The sequence below is a fragment of the Alligator mississippiensis genome, chromosome 1 (genome assembly GCF_030867095.1).
Source record: "Alligator mississippiensis isolate rAllMis1 chromosome 1, rAllMis1, whole genome shotgun sequence".
In the NCBI taxonomy this organism is placed as follows: Eukaryota; Metazoa; Chordata; order Crocodylia; family Alligatoridae; genus Alligator; species Alligator mississippiensis.
The window spans coordinates 351,738,954-351,755,351 of NC_081824.1; the positions used below are offsets into that span (position 1 = coordinate 351,738,954).

A 16,398-nucleotide genomic window follows, 5' to 3' on the forward strand; every position below is an offset into this window, starting at 1 on the left:
AGGCAAAATAACCCTACCTGGCTCCTCCTGGATCTGCAGCCAGGGGGAGCTGGAGCCTGGGGCCAACACATGTCCTGGCCTCAGCAGTATAAAAAGCTGCCCTGTGCTGTCCCCAGCAGTACAAAAAGCTGACCTGACAAGCAGCTCAGGGCTACTCACTCCCAGGAGCTTCTAGAGCCAGCCATTTGGTACCTGGGGATACTGAAGCAGCCCTGAGAGTTCCCTGCACCCTCTACCCACTGCAGTAGTATGGCAGTGGGGGCTGCTGCCTGGCTGTGACCTGCTGTCACCTGTCAGACCCAGATGGGGACTGCACAGCCAGTAGAGGCATCTGCCCCTCTGGACCAGCTGCCAGTGGGCAGTGGCTACAGGGTTGGCCTCTGTGTGGCACTACTGCCATGTGTGCCCCTGCCTGGCCATCTGAACAGCTGTTGCCTGGAAGATGTTCCAGGTGTGGTGGCCTGCTTTGAACTGTCAAAGCATGTCCTCCTAGCCCCAACTGGCAGGGTCCTGCCGCTGGCCTCCCTAGCAGGAATTCTGGTGTTCCCTATTGGAAAACTGAAAAATTTCTTATTTAAAAAAAAAAAAATCCCAAAGTCATTCTGTAAAATACCCCAAAATCAATGTTTCTCCACAAGTAAAACAAAGGACCACTATACAGAGAGAGAGACAGCGATCAGTTGGGCAATGTTTAATTGATATATCTACAGTGTTAAAGCAATATAGAAGCTTACCAGTGTCTCTATCATAATAATAAAGTGAACTTTAAATACATGTTTCATGAAACATGAACATATATTTTGTTGCCCCCCACACAGGGGCCAAATGGCCCCCACAGGGGCTACAACCCCTTCTGCAAGGCTCACATGCCCCACCCCTGTTCCCAGATAGCTGCCCTGCCAGACCCCATCCTCCACTTGCACTCTCAGGCTCCCATGGCTGCCCCCCCCCGCCCCCCCCCCCAACCCCAGGCACCATCACTTTAATAAAGGAAAAAAAACCTGACAAAAAAAGCCTCTTACCCTAGAAGCAGGGGCACCAGGGCCTCCTGGTAGAGTCCCCCTGGGAAGCACAGGGAAGTGCTTCAAGTTTGCAGCACAGGGAACATTTTTTCATTCCCACACGTGCCTCTTGCCCCATCTCAAAGGGGTTTGAGATGGGACAAGAGGCACATATGCGCTTGTCTGGATGCACCCCATAAGGCTATGAAAACAAGCTCTGCAAATTGAGTAGGAGCCAGTGGTTACTAGACTGAGGTTCTTCAGAGTGGCAACTGATGATGAGATGCATGTTCAGGTTTTGAAGTACTGGCAGAGTTTAGCTCTTATCTGTCATGACCCAAAGGTCTGATTTTTTTGTGTGTGCTTCGGCACTAAGAATTATCCCCATGGGTTTACAGCATCATTGCACGGTGGAGTTCTGCTGCACAGAGGACCCGCGTGCAAAGGAGAGAGTTCCCGCCACTTTGCAGCTGTCTTTGCAGGGTGCATTTTCTTTGCAATACAGAAATGCACAGTGCAAAGGAGTTCCCACTCTTCGCATGCAAATTTGTTCCCTGCTATTGGCTAGTTCTAAATTATTCACACGTGGCGGCTAGAGATTGGCCTGCTAGCCGTATAAGAGGCTTGAGCAGTTTCCGCCCAAGCCGAAGAGGACTCCGCATCCATCTTGTGGGGACTCTGGGTGTGCGTGGCAGGGTAATAGAAACCCTGTGTGTTGCTCAGAGGAGCTTGGCGGCCTGATCCACCGCCCACCTCTTCCCGTCTTTGATCGGTAACTTTCTATAAGACGTATCGACGAGTTTTCTATTTGAGGCGCCCTTGTCCTGGACATCCGGAGTTCTGTCTGCGTGGAGCCTAGCAAACTCCACGTGATTGTTCGTGTTTTCTGTTTGTAACCGCAACTCAAGCAAGTTCTCAGCCTGCACCGCGACCATCTCGGTGTAAGTAAACAATCTTAAAATCAACCGTTAAGTGTCTGTGCCTAATTCTAGCTCGGCGCCCACCCTCTCCGACCCGGCCTGCCCGGGCTGCCAGCCACAGCCCGCGTGCAGCGCGACGAAAGGGCCCGGGTTCCGGCTCGGCCTGCACATTATCATGGAAAATCTACAATAATTCATTATTTACATAATTTAGTGTTCCTCTGTTAAGATTTCCTAAAGTATGGGCATTCTCCTAATACCTTCTGTTAGCTTTAGCTATTTCTCAAGCATACGTAGAAATCCATTATTTTAGGGCACTCTAGGGTTTCTACATTTATTTCTAGCAAGTGTTTTGTTTTTGTTTCTTGTTATTGCTTCACCTACCCATAAATTATCTCTTTGTCCTTCTCTTGTGTTTGGGAGTCTTGGCATAAACCAGCAAAATGGACACAAAATCACAATTTTTTTTTTGTCCCATGACCTTTAGAGGCTATAAGCAAAGGGAAAGGCACAGCAAGAACTTTGCTAGTTTAACATAAACCAGAAACCCCCAGCATCCCAGCATGATCTCTGGGCTGGGCAGGGCTCTCTGCTCCCCAGCCCGAGCAGGGATAGGCAGGGGCAGGGGCCTGGGCAGGGAGAGGTTTAATTCCTCCCTCTCTATCCCACCAGCAGGGACGCAAGCTGTTTGCCAGGGGCTCCCCAGCCCCTTTGCTGCAGCAGTGGGGCATCATGGCCTGTGAGGCAGAGGCGGGCAGAGAGGAGGATTAGTCTCCCCTCTACCCCTACTGGCAGTCAGGTCTGCCTGCTTCGTGGCTGCACTCGCTCCCTGCAGGGAAATAGGCCCCTGCTGTCCCCTCCGCAGGATGCTGGAGGGGAGAGGAATGACCCTTGTCCCTGCCCCCCCACGGGGCCCTGGTGCCTGGTGTCTGGCAGGGCAGCCTGGTTCTGGCTCATGGTGGCTGCACTTGGAAGTGCCGACCGTCCAGGGCCGGCACCGGGCTGCCCTGAATCTCTGCTGACCGCTGGGAGCTGGCACCCTTCTGCCTTGCATCTCTGCCATGTCAGAGATGCAGGGCAGCTCAGTGTCAACTCTGGCTGGCTGCACTTGGAAGCGCTGGCAGCGGGGGGAGAGGGGCCACTTCTGTGCCACCGCTGCTTGGCCCAGAGGGTTGGGGCCTGCTGCTGCCAAGCTGCCGAGAAGCCCCTAGCCCATGGAGTCTGGCCATGCCCCGCCTGGCCAGTGGAACTGAGTGGGGAGTTTCCCTGAGCCTCTTGGGGGCAGGGGAGTGCAGGGCAAGAAAAGCTGCTGCCTGCTGTGGGGTCAGCGCTGGAGGGGGCTCTGGACCCTGGTGCCTCAGTGCCCAGCCCCCTGTGGTGGGAGAAACCTCCCTAAGGTCCGTTGTCTAGCTGTAATTTGATTGACAGACAATGCGGGTAAAGAAAGACAGCTGTTTATTTGCTCGAGCAAAGACCATAAAGCCAGCAAAAGGCAAAAATGGCCCCCCCTCAAGGGTGAGGCGATCTTTTATACTTCTTACAACAAAGCAAGACTATATGGTTAATAAAAAGCAATACTTGGGGTGGTGCTCTACAAATCTTTGTAACAGCATATTTCTATTAAGCTGAACTAGCACTTTTTAAAAGCTAAAAGTTAAGTAACAGTAACATTATGTTAGCAAAACCTTACACAGTAGAAGATACTTCTCAAGGACACAAGCAGTAAGCTCAAACAATGGTTTCTCTGTCTTATCTTACTTCTTGCTGTAGCTGATTTTTTTTAGCACACAGACACAGATTCACTTTTTAACTCAGAAAATGTTTGTTGCAGTTAAAATGATTACTTGACACAAGCAAAGGCCTAGCTATCATTCTGCCTTGTGGTCAGCTGCATTACTAGGCCACAGGTCATGCCTTGTATTCAGCTGTAAAGCTAATACTTCTTAATAATCCAAATTATTGTAAACCTAACAGTATGCTTTCAGAAAACTATTCTATTTCAGGGTAATGACAAACCTGCACACTACACCCCCACAGCTCTGTCTGCCCCGCATTGGGGGTCCCCCTCCATGCTCCCTGACAATATGACAGCAAGGGCTCTGTCTCCTCCTGCTGCAGTGGCCAGGCAGGGGCACAGCCAGATGCCAGCCAGCAGGGCCTCTTTGGGTGTCAGGGACAAGGGTTATTCCTCCTCCTTCCAGCATCCTGCAGAGGGGACAGCAGGGGCCTATTTCCTGCAGGGAGCAAGTGTGGCCGGGAGGCAGACAGACCTGACTGCTAGTGGGGGTAGAGGGGAGACTAATCCTCCCTTCTGCCTCACGGGCCATGGTGCCCCACTGCTGCAGCAAGGAGGGAGCCCAGCTTGGGTCCCTACCGGTTGGGTAGAGAGGGGGAATTAAACCTCTCCCTGCCCAGTGAAGCTGGGATTGGCCACGCCCCTCCCCCCCACAGCTTTCCTGAAGCTGAGGGCACACTCTAGTGCGCCCGGCACCCAGCCTGAGCAACTGCAGGCAATTGTCCACTTTTGCTCTGTTACAAACCGGTTCAACCTAGGCAGGTTAGACTAACTTGCAAAGGTTGAATCAATTCAGGCTCCGGCTTTTTGAATGCCTCTCTAGCCCAGGTGAGGAGCCTACATTCAAATCTCTCATGTGACCCAGGGAATTTGAGCCTGTAACCCCCTGCCCTTCCCCGCCCCCCCACCCCATGGGCAAATGCTCTAATAACTAAGCTGTGGAATATGCTAATTTGGGGTGCTGCCATGCCTTTCCAGTTTGTGTTCGTGTTTACACGTTCCATTTGCATGGGGGGAAAAATGAAGTCAGTCATTGAACCAGTGAGAGAGTGGTTGGGACAGTCACCTGGAAAAGGTGGCACCTGAGTTCCAGACCTAGCTCCAATGAAGGCTTAATAAAAAATAGTAAAATAATCTTTTTTTTCTTCTTATTTTCAGTGCAAATGTTTGTATCTTGTTAGTCTCTAGATTGATTGAAGACCTCAGATAATTGTACCCTCTGCTTGGGTTAAGACCTGTCAATTGTTAGGGTCATTGGCAACGCATAAGGGTGCATGCAGGTGTACATGCACCCTCTGTGTGTGGCGGTGCACCCCCTGCAAAAAGGCACCATCGACACCTGCCAGCGGCGCCTGTGGGTGGTCACTGCTTGCCACCCTCCCCTCGCTGCCAACACTGCCGGTGGTTTTTGTGGGTGGTCCCCAATCGCCATTGGCCACTGCTGCCAGCGAAATCTGTGGGTGGTCGCTGACCGCTGGTTGGCGTGTACCACCCCCCGCCAACGACAGTGCCACGGCTACCTGCAGGAGCTCCCCGCTGCCGCACTCCCGCTGTTGACACCGCTACCTGCAGGAGCTCACCATGCCCCCCCAGCCTCTGGGGGCACGTGGCATTCATGGTTAGGGTGGATGGGTGGAAAAATGTGCAGCAAAGCTGATTGATGAAATGTTTGAGGAGCTGAGAGTAGGGGCCTATTGTGGCAGGCTTGGTGAAAGTAATCTGCTATGTAGAGGAATCTGATGCTGCTGAGGCAGAAGTTGAAGGGCTGAGAATGCATATGGTCTTGTTTCATACTTTAACATAGTTATGTGCTTGGGGCTCAGCTGGCTAAAGCAGTTTGGCTTTAACAACTTCAAGTGTTTCTCATTAGCATCATCACATTACTTTTTATGGAACACACACACTGATTACTGAATGTTGATTTTTCTTCCTCCAAAGACTTTTATAGTCCAGAGATGATGGGTCTGAAAATGGATCAAGAGGTCCTTGGAGAACTTGTAAAAATGAAAGTTCCAGCAGTTGCAGAGTTAATGGATAGACATGGTGTTATGTGGACTCTAGTCATGTCCCGTTGGTTTATATGCTTATTTATTGACATTCTTCCAGTGGAGGTAAGAAATAACTTGCAGTTTGTCTTATTATACATGGTAGATCCTTCCCTTTTGTAATGGTTTGAATAATGATTACCAATAGCTGAAACAAGATAACCTAACAGCATTTTTTTCCCCCTATAGACTGTACTCCGAATTTGGGACTGCTTATTCTATGAGGGATCAAAAATTCTCTTCCGTGTGGCCTTAACATTGATTAAGCAACACCAAGCTTCTATTTTGGAAGCCACAAATTTCCCTGACATCTGTGATAAATTTAAGGAAATCACCAAAGGCATGTTTGTAACAGAGTGTCACACTTTCATGGAGGTAAGTGTTTTCAGTTTGCAACAGAGAATAGTTAAATGTTGTAGAACCAAATAGACTTTGAAGTGTTTTGCTCATCCAAAATGTGATAAAAATTTTGAGACTGGATCCCTGTGAATTTTTGCTAGCTTGAACAGCTCTTCTAGTATAAACTGATTTGGATGAGTGTTTTGTTTCAGGCTTTTTACAGCCTTTTCTATAACTGCAAACTTTGCATCACCTGGAATATAAATGAGATTCCTTCTGCCCTGCCTGTAACCTATGAATGTGTTAAGAAAACCCTGAATTAGGAGTTGAATTACTTTCCACAAGTACTCAAGCAGATAAGTGAATTCTGCATGACTGATGCAGAATAATCACAGTAAAGTTTGCATTAACGTTCACAATCTCTCATGCTACAAATGTGATTCTAACAACTATATAGTCAGGGAACAAAATGGCTGCTGTTAGACTGTTGAAGGAGTTGGGGTCTTAGCGACTGAATGCTAAATGAAGCAAAGAAGTGCCAGGAATAAACTGGTCAATATTTTGCTGCTGGTTTGTTTAAAAATGAACGGGAAGCTGTTTGTTGGGAATGATTTATATACAGGTCCATTGTCAGAATTTCAGGGTAAGCCAAAACTGCATCCTGCTTATTCCTAGCATAATTCTGTACTTGAGTCGGAGCTCGGTTCTGTTCCCAGATCAGCCACGGACTTTGATATATGACCTTGGGCAAATCATTTCATTCCTGTGCCTCAGTTTTTCCCTATTTAAAAATTAAGATGATAAAGCTTGTGAGGCACTGAGGTTGATGCAGTGGTGAAAAAAAATCACGTATACAACTTAGCTTTGAAGGGAGCAAAAGCAAAGTCCAAACAAATGCTCCTGAGTCATTTGCTAACTCCTGCACACACTTTCCTCCTGATCAGAAATACTGCAGAGTAATCTGGATAAAGATGTGGCTATTGTCATGTTAGCTGTCTTGACAAGCGCTTCTACCCTTTGTGCAGCGATACTGTCAGGACTGAAATATTCTTGTCTCTCACCCCTGTACCCTTCCTCCTTGGTCACTGTGTAAATTTTATTAGAGGGTTAATAAATTATTCGTTGGGATGGGCTACCTTGATGAACTGGCTTTTAAAGTATAAAAAATTACTTATTTGAGTAGCTAAATGAGGCTCCTCCACTGCCAGTACAAGTGCTTGGTTTTCCTTCGTTTACAGATGCTGGCAGTAGTATGCCAGCATGACAGGCAAATGTCAAGTATATTTGCATTTGAACAAAAAGTTATTTAAGTTCCTTTAAAGTAGAATTTTATATGAATCCCCTGGTGGTACTGAACAAAACACTGCTTATAAGGTTTATTTACTGAGGGTGTGTATGTAACTAACCTGTATGGGCCGCATTTCCCCTTCTCCCTATTCACAATAGATTGTGCTACATAGAACTGAGGAGAGCATAAGAGAGTTTGAATATACTTACTGTCTCACCACAGAACTTATTCCAGAATTAACTGCATGATTAAAAAAATGTATGTTCATACTTCCCTCCAACATTACTGCTACTTGAGATCCTTCTGATATCCTTGGAGGCCCTGGGGGCAGGAGACTTGGGATCTGTTTCCAGTACTGCTGATGGCTTTGTGCAATTTTAGTCTACTCAATGCTATCTTTATATGCTGCCACTTTTACCCTGTTTTTGAAACGGGGATGATGATTGTATTAATCCACCTTGGAGAAGTACTTGCATCTAAGAATGAAGCATGCTAGAATAGTGCTCTGTATCTCTGTTCACAATGGGGACTTTGGGTTCCACCTGTGCTTCTTTACATCTTTATGTGAAGTCTAGCAAGACTTTCATGTGCTTTGGAACTGAGTTTAACTATTAATATTCTTTGTCCTAGAAAATATTTACAGAACCTGGGAGTTTGTCCATGGCAACAATTAACAAACTTCGAGAGACTTGTAGAGCAAAGCTGCTTGCTCAGGGATAACTTGCGAGTATTTACGGGCTGATTGGCTGCTACAGAAATTGACACATTCCTCCTCTGAAATTGCACTGACTGAACACAATTTCTAATCTTTCCTTGAGTGTTAACTGACACTTGACCAATTTTTCCTGCCTTTCAAGTAAGTGTTGTCAACACTCTTTGTACTATATGTCTGTAGTACATTTGGTAACTGGATTTATTTTTTAATGGTTTAAAATATGATCAGACTGTTTCAATGTGAGGATACTCCTTTAAATAGTCACTCCTTTGTTTTCCTTCAGGGCATTTTGTAATGTTTGAGCAAGTAGATATATAGGGTTACATCATGGATTGTGTGTATTAATCATGACACCACAGTCATTTGTACAAAATAAATACTATTTATTTGTCAAAGCCTCTTTCTTGCAGTTAAATATTTGTTATGAGTGTGGTGGTGTCTGACTCCCAGCATCTTCAGTGACAGTCTTTAGAGAAAAGGTCTACTGAAAATAACAGGCCAGTAGCATTATCATTATTGAATCAACACATAGCAGTTCCTAGGCACTTCAAACAAATAAGCACGTTCTCCATCCCAGGGCAGGAAGAGCTGAAGGAAAAAAAAAGGCTGCAGTTCTTGTAGGCTGCAGCCAGGTACAGACATTACACTTTTACCAGTATAAAAGAACAGAAGTTTGGTGCATGCAGACTGGCTTAAAAATGGCAGAACCTGGTCTAAGATGTGAGCTTCCCCCCACCCCGCCAGGGCCAAGGGCAAATGTGTGTTCTGGTCCCTACTGCTCTAAACTGTTGCTTATGGAAAGCCATGCAACTTGTATCTATTCCACCTTGGGCTTTTTAAATGTCAGTACCTAAGTCTGCATGTTAGTTTAAGAGATCTGAGTTATGTAATGGGAGAGGGATAGCAATGGGGTTGAACAAATGGGCTTGAGGCAGAGCAGGAATCCAGGGTGCAGGCAAGGAAGCTTAAAGAGCCTGAAACTCAGAATGGTAAGTGCAATCTGCACTTGCCCCTGGTGCTATATAGCTGACTTGCCTCTCAAGCAGTGCTTGAGCCCCTAGCTGTGTCACATGCCTGGGGACACAGCAGACTGCTGTATCAGCTGCATAATCACAGTAACAAGTAGGGATACACTGATAGAGATTTTTTTTTGACCAATACCGATAGCTGACTTTTAAGGCATATCAGGTGACATCATCTGATTTTCAACACATAGCCCAGCTGGACAGGGCTGTGCTCGGGGTAGGCAGCATCTGCTTTGGGAGTGGGGCAGGGGGCAGCAGCCACCCCAAAATTCACTGTAGCCTCCCCAGTTCCTCCTCCAGGCACTGCCCCAGCCCCAGCCTGCAGCAGCAGCCCACCCTGTGTGCAGATCCAGGGCACATGCCCCTCATGCCCTCCCAGGGGTGCAAGGTCATATATTGAAGTCAGTGACTGATATGGGAACAGCAGCAGGAACCACCCCCTGGATGAGCCGTGGCTGTCCTGGGCCCTGCCCCAGCTGGGCAGTGTCCGCTTCAGCCCCACTCCCTCCCTCACTGCAGGGGCCTCCATCTGTGCCCCCATGCCCCTTCCCTCCCCTTCCACCACACCAGACTTGCCAGCTGGACACAGCTCTCCAAGCTGCCAGGTTGTGCTTCTTGCTGCCTATGTGCTGTGCTACAGCTGCACACGTGCATGGGGCATTTATCGGCCACATCAGGCAAAAAAAGCTGATTTCCAGTACAGTAATTTTTCTTTATATCAGTGCCAATCCAATTGGACCAATGTATCAGTGCACCTTTACAAACAAGGAACTAACTATGGGCAGGGAGATGCTTCTTTTAGTCCTTCCATCTCTGCTCTTCGGAGGTTAGTACAGAGCAGTGCTGTAGCAGGACTACAGTAAATAAGACACAATGGCACAATAGGTCAGCGCTCCTAATTCTGCATCTTTGCTCAGTCCAAGACTAAGGTATTCAAGTAACCCCAGCTTGTGGGGTTTCTCAGGCTTTCTAGCCAGGGTGATACCTCCTCCACTCCACTAGTCTGTGGCAGGCTGAGGCTGGGCCTGAGTGCACTGCCACCCAACATGTGCATCTTTTCTTACTTTTCCTGATGGGGCAGTTGCTGGCTTGTCGGCCTAGTCATCCTGGCAGTTTTCCTTTGCTAGCAATCCCTCTCACCAGCCTCTTCTCAGTCTGATCCCTTGTACTTTTAGAGCCCTCTACTGGTCAGACTCTTTCCATCCTTTTCATACTGGATTCTGATCCCACTCCAAAATAAGGCAGAGCAGAGTTATTAGATATGTAAGAGTCCATGCTGGGCTCCTAGGAGACAGTAAAGCACCTGCAGAAGGGGGTGTCTGTATGGTTTGTGTGGGGTAGCCGCTGGTCTGGCTAATCTAGGTACAGAGCCTTCTGTAATAGTGCTGTGGAGTAAAGGGTCTATTCTACTCACAGCAGGTGAATGGGGTGATGTAGTTGAATCTTAACCTGATTTCCAGTCCAGCTGTAGCAGGATGGATTAAATGACGTTTCTTTTCATTATGCATTGACTGTTGCTCATTAGTACCACTAATGAGAATCCTTCTTAAGTGTAACAGGCCTTGTTATTGCCCTTCATGTTATTCTACAGCTGAAGAAACAAATCCTTCCTTTGATGGTTTTTATCTCTAAGTGGTTCCTTTTCCTTTGGCTGTTTACATCTTTTTTTGCAAGCTTGTTCCATCTTACTACAATTAGAATTTCTTACTCACTGAATCCTCTGCTATCAACATGGATGTTTTGCAGGATTGCTTCCCTGTTATACTCCTTGAGGTTAATTGAGCTTTTCCATTTCCTTTTTAAAGGCTAGATGCAGCCAGTCATTAGGTACCATCCTCTCTCTGTTTTTTGTAACCCTCTGGTCCTTGCCTCTGCTATGAGACCTGGACTACAGTTATGCTAGGCTCTTTAATCCAAAAATCATACTTTAAATACTAGCTGGCACTAGGAAAAAACAACTCCCTCTTCTTTCCACTTACCCCCACAAAGCTGGGTTTTTGGGCCCTGTGAAATTTGAGACTTATTTCCTTGCCTCTCCTCCCTTCTTTTTCTGAACTGGATCAGTGTGGGCTAAGTTGAAGCAGAAAGGGACAGGGTGTCACAAAGCTTTTTACTGAATGGTCTGAAGAACTGGCCACAAAGTAACTTACTATTTGCAACTAGGTGCCCTGACCCTTACTGTCCATCTATTAAATAGGAGCCAGAGTGGTGTTAGCGCACTGTTACAGTGCATGAAATCAGGTCCTGATCAGCAGAGTGGCAGCCCTGTCCTGCCCTGCTCCCACCCCCTTTGCTTTGGTGGATATGTTGCAGGTGCAAGTATCCTTCTTCTCCTGTGTAAATCAAGGCTCCTGAAAGAGATAAATCAATCGTATGCAGGAGGATTTGGGGGCTCAGGCAGTTCACATAAAAACCAACAGGAGGAGGCAGAGAGATGGAGCAGGGGTGGCAAGCTGTTTTAGCAAGCTGTTACCAACAACCTGGCTCTCCTTCTGTCCAAGTTTCTGTGTGACTCAGGCCTTCAACATTGGCAGTTCTTTGCAACCAAGACATAATAAAGATTAAGCAAGGTCTGCAAGGGCTTACTAGTGTGCAGCTAATACATTTACACTTACTGTACAAAGCTGTACCTAGTCCCAAGCAGGTATAGCATTTTAATAGAGCTTAAGACTAATATTATTCTTCTTAAATTAGTAATTTAAGTCTTTCAGTGCTACTTGGAAATAAGGGGTTGTGTGACCAGTCAGATAGTGCAGGTCAGAGGCAAGTAAGCACTAGGACCTAGTTGCTGTCTCTTTCCCTTTCCCCCTGCTCAGCTGTTCTGCAGCAGTGCCAGAGCCCAGCTGCCTCCACTGCTAAAGCCATAGCTCTATAGGACTGATCCACAGGCTTCACAGGGGTTGGCAACCTGCAGTCCTTGGGATGAATCTAGCTTAAGACAGAAGAGTTGAGAGGAAAATAAACCAGTACTTCATAACTTGTTCTTTTAGTGTTAAGCTAGTACAGGGGCAGGCAAAATACAGCCTGAAGGTCGGATTTGGCCTGCTAGGCCATTCTATCCAGCCCATGGGGCACCTAAACAGTTTAGAAAATTAATGTGCGTCTGCTTCTGGCTGTCTGTCAAAGATGGTAGGAGCCAGGGAGAGCAAGGCCAGCTCAGCCCTGCTCCCCTGCCCCCCCCAGAAGTCTCTGCATGCCCCAGCTTTCATGCTTCCTTGCTCCAGCACCACATGGCCCTGGGCTGCACTGTGGGAGCATGGGGCTATGCAAGTACCCCAGGGCAAGGAGGAGCAGGAGCATGCATGTTCATAGGGCAAGTTCTACAAGCACACCTCACCAAACACATGCACCTACACCTCCCTTGCACTGCCATGCATGCAGATCCCCAGCCACCCCATACCCCCACCACCCCACATCACCATATACACACTCCCTCACTCCACACCCACACCTATCCACCCCTTCACAACCCCTCCCACACACATACAGTGGGGGGTGGATACTTAAAACTTCATTTTAAGCTATTGTGCAATCACCTTTGTGTATGCTACACATGTAAACCAGGACAATTTTTTAAAAATTAAATTAATGAACATTGTAGATGTTTGATTTTTAGAATATAATTTGGTGTTTTTCTGGTTTTGAGATGGCAAAACCCCTTGCTGAAAGGAGTATTGGGGGGGGGGGCAAGGGGAGGGACTTCCGGTGGCAAAGGCTGGGGATTAGGGGGTGGGAACTTCCAGTCAAGATGGTGACCAGAGGGCAGGGTACCTGTCAAGGGGCAAGGCTATCCATGCAGCCCTCAACAGGTTGCTAAAACCCAGTAAGTGGCACTCTGTCCAAAATAATTGCCTACCCCGAGCTAGTAGGACCTACTTGCCAGGAGTTTAGAGTTGTAGAATCTCCAGACTAATTTAAGAGTGTGTAGCTGTGCAGGAAGCTTAGTTTGCTATTTGACTGGAAATACCTGAAAGCAAGGTAGTGACAGATCATATACAGAAAAAAAAAAAAGACGTCTTTATTAGCATTGTTACAGGCAATGCATACATCAGAACTGATCCTTGAAGTGTACAACCCCCAGCCAAGGTTAAAGCAAGAAAATCAGCAGATTGAGATCGATATTGTACACATGTGCAGAAACAGGATCTCTGGAGCTTCCAACAGAAGAGACTGAAATTCACTTTACAAAAAAATGTAAATAAAAATAAACACCCATTTTTTTTTACATTTAAAAAAGCGCCAGCTTCTAACAAGCTGGCAGGGCATCAAAAGTACCAAAGAGGGGAGTTGTCCAATTGTAAATGAGTTCTTATAGGGTTTGAGTATTGCATTGTTTACACCCTGCATATGCCAGGCATTGTGTTTAAAGCTTAGTAAAAATATGCACCTAGGAGACAAGGTAGGGTTTAGATTTTCATGTCGTCAGTCATTGCTTATACTTTAAATCAGTATAATTAAACTTCCATCGCAGGATGGTAGTATCAGAGTGAATATATTCCCTTTGTTAGGCTTAATAAAATTGGAAGTTGAGTGAATGTGAACTAACTACACACAAGTCTGGAATCTTAACTGACATTAACGCAGTCCACTTCAGAAAAACACCCTCAAAAAACTGCAGCTTGTTTCTAAGTGGGTAAATATTTAAACTAGTTAGCAAAATTAGCCACCAGAATTTCAGAAGTTATTCCTTTGTGCATAGTTAAATGCTGCAAGATGGATTTCACATTTAAGAAGGCAGACTTAACAAGAAGCATTTTGCAGGAAAGGCTGTTTTCCCTTATAATACCAATCTTAATGCAGGGGAACACAATTTATTTGCTTCTTGCAACTGCTCTGTATCTAATTAGATTAATTTAAGTGCAAGTCATTAAATTGTCTGATATCCAGCATGGCTTCTCTTTCTTCCAATCAAATAAGCAATCAAGACTATCAGGACAAGTCCAGCAAGAGCTGCACCTACTATGATAGGGATCAACATGTTGTTTTCATCCAGCTGGCATTCTTCCACTGGGGAGAGAGGGGGAAAGGTCATGTTAGGCACATGCAACATACTATGATATTTACCTATATCACTTCCAACATGTTAAGAGAGCCATTGGAACCATAGAAAATTGGGGTCGAAGGGACCTCTAGAGGTCATTTAGCCAAGCCCCTCCCTGCTCAACTATCCCCAACTATATAATCCCACTCATTACCCTAGGCAGACCTCCCTCCTACTACTATTTTTATATGAAAAAAGTCGCAAGGAAAGTTTGCTAGACACCACTTAAAGCTGCTGGGATGCACACATCTACAGATCTTTGCTGTTACTGTCTAAGATGTGGGGAAGAGGGACTCTCAAAGCAAGAGGGAGAACATCTGAAGGTAGCTCTTCTAAGAAAAGAGCTTGTCTCCATTCTATTTAATGGAACACAAGTTTTCTGGACCATTTAGCACCCCACTGTGCACTAGTTATCTCAAGGAAAGCTCTGTATTTACACACACGGTGCACTAGTCTTAATCCAGAGCCTTAAATCTTGCTCTCTATGGGAGTATCTACACATGTAATTTATGTACTGTAAGCTTACTGCACAGTAAAATACTTCACAGTATACTTTCCTTGGGAGCATGTCTACACATGCACCCATGAGGAACAAATTTGATCCTAAAGGGAGCAATTCAGTGAAGCAATTCAGCTACTCCTGCTCTGCTCTGCCCTCCCTACAGAAGCCAGGGGGAGTTCCAGGCTTCTCTGGGTGCCAGCCCCGGGCTAGCAGGGGGCATGGGAGTCAGGCCTGGGCTCTGGGACAGAGGGGAAGATGGGATGTGGGGGGAGCTGTCCTGCCTCTGGGGCAGCTGCCTCCTAACCCTGCATACCAATCAGATCAGGGTACAGGGCTGGGAAATAGTTGCTGGGGGAAGAGACAATTTCCCAGCCCTGTACCCTGTTCTGATCAGGGTGCGGGGCTGGGAGGCAGCTGCCCCAGGAGGGAACACTTTCCTCCCCACTTACTGCCTAGGCTAACCAGGAGCAATATGCTTTCGGTCAGCTGAATACACATGCACCACTGTGCAGTAGCTAATGTGCATTTAATCTACCTGTATTTATAGGTAGTAGAAAACTGTGCATTACGTGAATATACTGGGCAGTAGCTGCTGCACATGGTTACATGGTGATGCCTTACTGCTCTGTAGACTGATATTACTGAATAGGCTCCAAAATGTCAAAGGCCTGAAACTTTGAAAGAAGGATGTAAACATATGCTTAAGTTAGTAAAAGCTTAAAAATTCTCAATGATTTTGCAGTTTATACTTAAAGTATACCCTGTTACTGATAGAGCAACTCTTACCTGCCCCAAATTTGTCTCCATCAATCTTGAAAACCTGGACCTGAACGTTGAACAGGTTGACAAAAGCTCCTTGTGTGACCAAGAGATTCTCCTCTGCATTACACATATAGGAATTTCCCACCGAAGCACCAAGCTCACTCATGCTGTTGTTCACAGCCTCAAACTGCGGTTCTGCATAGAGAACAGCATGTTACAGAGTTGTTTGCAACATAAACTGATGCCAATTCCTCAGGGTTTAGTAGTTAAGGAAGAAAATACATGTCACCCTTTCTATGCAGTCTTCATTATATCTAGACTAGGCTTGTCCAACATACGGCCCATGGGCCGCCATATGGCCCACCAAGGCATTTTCTGTGGCCTGCGGTGCTGCGACAGGAAATGAAAGTAAACATAGTTTACTTTTGTTCTCACCCCTCGTCCCTCCCCCAGCTCCATAGCAGCTTCCTAATGGCTGCTGAAGGGCTGGGGAAAGGACAAGGTTCCTACACGCACTGCGTCAGCTTGATGTTGCTGACGCGGCGCATGTGGGAAGAGGAGTAGCCATGTGCCTCTTGGGACAGGACAGGCACGGCCGGAGCGGCAGGGGCTCAGCTGCACTTTCCCCCTACCTGCGCTGGTCAGTCCTGAGCAGCACACGGCTCTGCCGCCGCCTCTGCTGGCTGGTGCTGACCCGGGCGGGTCTGTCCCATCTGGAGCAGCACGCAGCTGAAGCCGGATTCCCATGTGCTGCCAGGGACGGGAGGAGGCCGGCCAGGTTGGCACCAGCCAGCAGAAGCGGCAGCAGAGTCATGTGCTGCTTCGGGACTGACAGGTGCAGGCAGGGGGAAAATGCAGCTGAGCCCCTGCCGCTCCAGCCGGGCTTGTCCTGTCCTGAGCAGCACATGGCTCCACTGCTGCTTCTGCTGGCTGGCTGGCCCACTTCCTCCCGTCCCCAGAAGCAT

The 16,398-nt window shown here is 47.1% G+C and overlaps 2 protein-coding genes across 6 annotated transcripts in view; one reads left to right on the forward strand and one right to left on the reverse strand.

Annotated features, from left to right (window-relative positions):
• The window catches only part of GRTP1 (growth hormone regulated TBC protein 1), a 78,219-nt gene extending 69,718 nt beyond the window's left edge, over positions 1-8,501 (forward strand). For all 5 annotated transcript variants that reach the window (XM_019484971.2, XM_059721056.1, XM_019484972.2 and 2 more), the window contains 3 exons: positions 5,655-5,827; positions 5,951-6,136; positions 8,019-8,501. In XM_019484971.2, coding sequence (XP_019340516.1) covers positions 5,655-5,827; positions 5,951-6,136; positions 8,019-8,108 — 449 coding nt within the window. In that variant the 3' untranslated portion in view covers positions 8,109-8,501. The remainder of the gene's footprint in view (positions 1-5,654; positions 5,828-5,950; positions 6,137-8,018) is intronic.
• Positions 8,502-13,122: 4,621 nt separating this feature from the next.
• The window catches only part of LAMP1 (lysosomal associated membrane protein 1), a 35,327-nt gene continuing 32,051 nt past the window's right edge, over positions 13,123-16,398 (reverse strand). The window contains exons 8-9 of the mRNA XM_006272475.4: positions 15,458-15,628; positions 13,123-14,135 (exon numbers count right to left, since the gene is read on the reverse strand). Coding sequence (XP_006272537.1) covers positions 13,996-14,135; positions 15,458-15,628 — 311 coding nt within the window. The 3' untranslated portion in view covers positions 13,123-13,995. The remainder of the gene's footprint in view (positions 14,136-15,457; positions 15,629-16,398) is intronic.